This window comes from Austrofundulus limnaeus, unplaced genomic scaffold (assembly GCF_001266775.1).
Source record: "Austrofundulus limnaeus strain Quisiro unplaced genomic scaffold, Austrofundulus_limnaeus-1.0 Scaffold243, whole genome shotgun sequence".
NCBI classification, from domain to species: Eukaryota; Metazoa; Chordata; class Actinopteri; order Cyprinodontiformes; family Rivulidae; genus Austrofundulus; species Austrofundulus limnaeus.
The window spans coordinates 676,488-683,333 of NW_013952645.1; the positions used below are offsets into that span (position 1 = coordinate 676,488).

At 41.1% G+C, this 6,846-nt stretch overlaps 1 protein-coding gene across 1 annotated transcript in view; it reads left to right on the forward strand.

Moving 5' to 3' along the window:
* The window catches only part of LOC106525830 (spectrin beta chain, non-erythrocytic 1), a gene marked incomplete at its 5' end in the record, with an annotated part of 64,167 nt that overhangs the window by 25,334 nt on the left and 31,987 nt on the right, over positions 1-6,846 (forward strand). The window contains 3 exon segments of the mRNA XM_014020181.1: positions 3,971-4,195; positions 5,749-5,838; positions 6,374-6,652. Coding sequence (XP_013875635.1) covers positions 3,971-4,195; positions 5,749-5,838; positions 6,374-6,652 — 594 coding nt within the window.

The following is a 6,846-nucleotide window of genomic DNA, read 5'->3' on the forward strand; positions in this document are numbered from 1 at the left end:
CTTTTGCGGCTCAAAAAGGTACCCTTTACTGTTGATTTGCATGTTCCTCAAATATTTATTTATTCTTAGAAATTATTTCTAATTCTTGTAACTATGTAACATTTTTCAACTTTCTGTTCTTTAATGATAGTAATGTACTGCATCTGAATTTAATGGTTGTGGGAGCATATTGTGATGTAGAGTACTTCTCTTCTTATATCTTAAAACCAAATAGACAAACCTACTAGAACATTTCTGCAGAAGGGTTGAAGCCAGTCTGAACTTCCTCCCATAAAGATTCAGAGCTCCGATACAATCTTTTTAAAGAAGAGTTCATGTTCACTCTGCGCTCTGAGAGTAACACTCGCTGAAAGGTGATGTAAAAACTGGACAAGAAGTGTAAAAACTGAAAATAAGAAAAGTTTTGTAAGTTTTACACTGCTCCAGGGCGGCATGGCGTATCAGTTAGAGGTCATAAGATTTCCTTCTGCCTTTCTGTGAGGAGGTTGCATGTTGGCACACTTTGGTTTCCTCCCTCATGCCAAAAATATGCAAGTTAGGTTAACTGAGGACTGTAAATAGTCCTGAGGTGTGAGTGAGACAGAATGGTTGTTTGTCTCCTTTGTCTCTGTGATGGACTTGTGACCTGTCCATGGTGTCCCTCCGCCTCTCCTAGACTTTGTCATTTACATCATGTTAATGAGGTGGAATGAAACTATAGACTCACGATTTGATTAACCCAAAGAACAGTGTAATAAGGGCTTGACGTACGGTAGGCGACGTCACTCGCTCTCCATTCGTTTCCTATGGAAGTTGTGCGAAGAGGCGACAATCGCTCGCCCTCCTCCAGCCAAGCGACCAGCGAAAATTGTGCTTGTACACTGAAATGTTGTGCTTGTACACTGAAATGTTGTGCTTGTACACGTAGACGTGCACACGCGAGCTTGCAACGCGACATATGAAAGAAGGAAAAATGTTCAACTTTTGTTGCTGACACACGGCGTTACAACCAATCTGCGAGGGTTTCATTGACTGACCAATGAATAGAGAGTATTTTTCCTCAAAATACATTGGCGTGCTTGTGTTTTTCAACATCATTAGCATCACAAGATTTGTTCAGTTCACACGTCCATAATGCACACACACCACTTTTATTACCTCCGCCAAGGGCGAGAGGTAATGTTTTCGGTCACGTCTGTCTGTCTGTCTGTCTGTCTGTCTGTCTGTCTGTCTGTCTGTCTGTCTGTCTGTGGAAAACATTACTCAAAAACTTGTGGACTGATTGTCATGACATTTTCATGTGGGTACTGGGCCAAGGAACACACCTTTAAATTTTGGTGATGTTCTGGATCACAATACGGATACAGGATTTTTTTTTCTTTTAACACTCTGAGATCGGCAAAGCTGTGATGCTTTCACAGGGCTTCTGTAAAAAACAGTGAGCTGGATTGGACAGCACGGACTTCAAACTTTATAAAAGTAATGTTAAAACCACATTTAGGGCCTAATGATTAATAATTTTTGCTATAATATGCACATTTACAGAACGTTTTGTGACCAGGAGGTGCGTGACTGCACCATGAAACCTATTTTTCCCATTTCCTCAAACACACCACATTTCCCAAACAACCAATTACAACAGTTTCTCACTACTAGGCTAGTAAACAGAGAGCTGCCGGGCCTCAAAGTTTGGAGACGGGGAGCCAGGAAGCACTTTATAAAGAGAGTCAAACCATTACAAACTCACACAAGGGGATAAAACAGACGTTTTACATGGTGAAATGTGACTGATGAAAACTTAGGAGCTTAATCCGACACCATTGACGATGAATAATGTCGGGTGACGAGTCTGATTTTATGTATATTTTTTTCACATTGGACTCCACCGGGAAGAAATCCCATACATACTGCCTGCTGAAATGTTTGCTACGTCAGAACTTATTTGGCAAATGTGTTTCCATCTCTGCTTTTGTGCATTAACTCTTAAAGGATGGGGGAAATGGTCTTTGTTATGGCAATATTTATTTAACAACAGAGACAGAAATTCGTGGTCCAAGAATGAAGGTACTCCGTGAGATGATCAGCTGAGTTTTATTGCAACAGCAGGAAACACAGAGAACAACCTGGCCTGTCTCTGTGCCTCTGCTTCTCTCTGTCACTGTCTCTCCACACTACTGTTGAACTCTGTGTCTAGAGAGCCCTCATATATATATATATTAACAAACACCATTATGCCATCTTAGCAAGATTTGATACAAGGTCAATGGAAAACACAAAGATAAACACAAGTGATATCTAAGAATGACTGTTGTTAGCAAATCTTGTTCTGACTTTAATCGTTCTATCTGTAGATGAACAGCATGCCATGAAAATCTAGGTCATTAAAGGATGTCATGAATTACTTGCTTAAACATAAAAGTATTAGTTCTATTACACTCCCCCATCTGATCATTAAATCACCAATTAAATGATCAATAAAACAAAACAAAAAAAAAACTCTTTAATGCATTTTAAATAAACATGTCAACATAAACCTAAGTTTATGCACTTTTCTAAAATCCCAACCCCAGTAATTCAATTTTTATTCCTCCCACAGTAATTACTAACCCCAAAACTTAGTTATCACACAAAAGTCTTTGGATCATCTTGAACACAAACAGGATTGTCTGTTTTGATGTGTCGAAGGGTCAGAGGTGGTGGTGGGGCTCTATGACTTTTTGTAGATCTTGGTTTAGTGCGAGGGGCTGGAAGAGGAGGGTTACGTGGATTTGGACATGGTGTTTGTTTGATCTTAATCTCGCCAGGTTCTTCCATGTTGTTAGTAAAATCCAGGAGTGGGCATCCCACTTGCTGTCCTGTTGGGGTCTCAGAGTCCAAGAGATCCTCTGTTTGTGATGCTGGTTCTGCAGGTTGAAGTAACTCCTCTCTCTCTGGTTCTGATTCTGAAGCAGTCTCCTTATCAGTAACTGGCATGCTGTGTTCCACTGATATCTCAGTTTTCTCCAGCTGTCATTCAGACATCAGCTGTTGTGGTTTACCTGTAGCCGGAACTTTGGGAGGGTTTTAAGAAGCCCCTTCATTTCATCCTCACGCTTCAGCTGTGTATCTTCAATAGCTTTAGCCATTACATTTTTAGATGAATCTGCCTCATGTTTTCTTTTCACCGCTGCTGTGTGAGAAACGCCATCGCAGTGGCGACGCAAAGTTGACGTTTTATAGCATCGGCTAATAAAAGGCACAGCACCGTACATTTTACAAATTGAGCAGCTCATTTCACCTTTGTTATATTCAAGCCAGGGATATAATCTGAGCCAGTTAGTTTGAAACTTATCTTTCGGCTGTTTAGTAACGTTGTCGCCACTGACGTTACCTGGAGGATCCAGAGGCTTTGGGTCAGTCCCGGCGACATCAGTGATATCAGCGACGCTTCCAGCTTCGGTTCTAACTTGTGATGTTTTTTTTTTTTTTGGGAGCAGGTTCCTCTTCAGTTGATGTAACAGTAGAATTACGTTTTAGCCAGCGATCCATGTTTAGGTTTCCGTCCCGAATCATTGAATCCAACAACCGCGCTGTATCGTTACCCAACCAGGAAGTGAAGAAGACGAAAAAAGCACGCGTCCATGCGTGCCAAGTTTGTAGCGGAAGTGTCCGTCTTTGTCATAAGTCTGATGTAAACGTCCATGTAAACTTTACTCTAATATTGTATGCGGGAATTTCCCGCATTATAAAAACTAAATTTGCGGGAATCAATCAAATAATGCGCAATACCCGCAATCCCGCAGCAAATTTCAGGCCCTGTACACTAAACTTCTTGTTTCTGGTTGATTTAAATGTATTTATGGGACTTGAAATTCATTGTTTTTACTTGTTGTTGGGATATTTGTGTGGTTAGAGTTGTACTTCCTAACTATCCTTCATGAAGTGAGGTGTTTTCAGCTCACGTGTGCTGGTCTCACTCTCTGACCCGGGTGCTGTGCTGCTGCTCCTGCAGATGCTGGAGAGCCAGGTGGACGTGCGTCAGAAGGAGGTGGAGGAGCTGCAGAAACAGTCCCAAGCCCTCAGCCAGGAGGGGAAAGGCTCGGACGAGGTGGACGGCCAGAGGATCAGCGTGGAGAAGAAGTTCCACGGCCTCCAGGCACCGCTGCAGAAGAGGCGGGAGAACCTGATGGCCTCTCGCGAGATCCACCAGTTCAACAGAGACGTGGAGGATGAGATTGTAAGTTTATTCTGGGAGAAACCTCATGTTTTACAAGAATGACTTTCACTTGTTGACAAAAAGAAATGAAAGAGGAACAAAAATTAGAAGTAATGATGAGGAGTTACTACTTTTCCTCTTTTTATGCTGCATAGTTACAGTAAACTGTCCTGTTCTCATATTGCAAACAATCCCAAATTCTGCCACAATAATTGAAACTGTATTAAAGGCTTAGAATTTCATGTAAGAAATCATATCCCTCACTTATTTCATCATGAAACCATCTTTCTACGTAAAAAAATAAAATAAAAATGGCTACAGGAGCTCTCATAAAATCGTAGTTTTTACAGCACGTGGTGGAGATAACTTTTAGCTACAATCACACCAAATTTCATCTAATACCTGTAAACATATGGAGTTTTATCCACTTTTGTGTTTGCTAAGGCTGACTAGCTGTGGCGGCCATCTTGAATTGAGTTGAAGCCTAAAGTTATTCAGTTGTATAAGTATTTAGAAATATTTTCTGAGTTTATTATACATTTTTTCATGAGATATTTTTGATAACAGACAAACGAGTGTAGACACATGCGATTATAAACAGGAGAATCGTTTGAGAACTGCAGTTCAAAACCACGTTAAAGGGTCACAGGAAGGAAGTTATGGCAAAATGAGGACTGGTTTAGAACGTCTGAACAGAATCTGTTTATCTAAGGACAACATAAAGCAGTGGTTTCGGTAGGGTCAGGACCACACTGGGTTCTCAAACACCAGGCTGAGGCAATGAAAAAAAAATAGTAACAATAGTATTTTTGAGTCAGTTTTTGTTTTCACAACAACTGATATTAATAAATTTACCTTTTTTTTTTTTACAATTCTGTGACTCTGTTCTGTCCAAGTGAGACACAACTAGGGATGCACGATATATCTGTATTAATATCTGTATTGGCCGATATTGATCATTTTTTAGTATATCAGTATCGGTCCAATATTTAAAACTGAGCCGATATTAACGTCCAATATTGATTTCCCAATTTTTATCTTTGTGTTTCTGTTTTGGGAGGGGAGATGGTTGGTTGAGCAGCATCTGTTTGATCATGATAGTGATAATGACGCTGCGTAGCCAGGAATAACTGAAGTAGAGCCATGTCAGAGGTCTGGTGGTTTATTTACAGTATCAAAACAAGACCCAAGTGTGTTTGTGCATGTATGTATAATATAATTTGTGTGTTTGTGTAATATTGGTAAATATCGGTTATCAGCCATAACAGCAATTCATATTGGAGCATCCCTAGATACAACCTTGAACAGTGTTTGTGTATCTCAGCTGGCAGTAAACCGGGTTAGGAGTCTGCTCCGCTTATATTTGTGGGACAGAATCTGAACATTTAAATAAATAAAACTGCTGATATAAATACTTGGTTGGACATGGAGATCAGTAAATACAGTATATTGATACCTACAGTTTTGGCATGTCGTTGCAAGGAGATTAAAGCTGCTGTAGACGTAGGTTTAATGTAGTTGTACTGGTTACAGTCACAACGTGTAGAAATAAATCATTGTGTGTTTGCTTTTAGCTTTGGGTGGAGGAGAGGATGCCTCTGGCCACATCTACGGACCACGGACACAACCTGCAGACAGTCCAGCTGCTCATCAAGAAGAACCAGGTACACAGCATACGACTTTAACAACACTTACTAACATCTGCAGTCACTGGATCACAACCTACAGCGCTGAAAATCCCACTTTAATCCCAGTAAATTCGTTTTTAAAGCAGCTTGAGGCCGAAATGTGTCAGTCAAAGTGAAAAGCAAAGTGTGGGAGGGAGGCCGTGAGGAGATTGCTACTTTTTAAAAAGAAAATGAATGAGTCGTAACTCAAGACAGGAAGGTGGTAGCTGCACCACATTTGAAGTCAACAAATGATATGTTCACAATTATTTAACCATTCCTTCATCTTTTCACTTCCCCACAAGACAAGTCAATCTGACTAATCAGGGTTTGGACAAGCTCCGCCCACACTGCCAAGAAACTTCCCCCCTATGTACTGCAAAGACCCCCTACTTATATTATTTTGGATGTAAAACATCAAAAAGGAACAGCCCCTTTGGGTGAAAACAACTAGTTTAAAACTACTGAGGACAAACGGGAACTAACAGCAGTGCAGTGTCTATAAAGTTCTTTGTCATTCTGACGTTTGCAGACTCTGCAGAAGGAGATCCAGGGCCACCAGCCTCGATACGACGACATCTTTGAGCGCAGCCAGCACATCCTGAGGGAGGGCAGCCCCACGGCCGAGCTGATCCGCCACCGGCTCACTGACCTCCAGTCTCTGTGGGAGCAGATCAAGAAGGAGACAGAGAAACGGCACTCTCGCCTGAGCGAGGCCCACGAGGCCCAGCAGTATTACTTTGATGCTGCCGAGGCCGAGGCGTGGATGAGCGAACAGGAGCTCTACATGATGTCAGAGGAGAAGGCCAAGGTGAGCAGAACAGCATTTCTTTAGAAGTTCCAGGTGTTGTGGAACAGAAGAAACAGAGGGTTTAATGTTATTTTAAAGTGCCTGTGACATGCATATTCTTCAAATACAAAAAGTCAAAGAATGCATCTTTATATTTAAGAAAGTTGGAATAATACACACAATTTTACATATTTTGTCCCATAACTGTCATATTT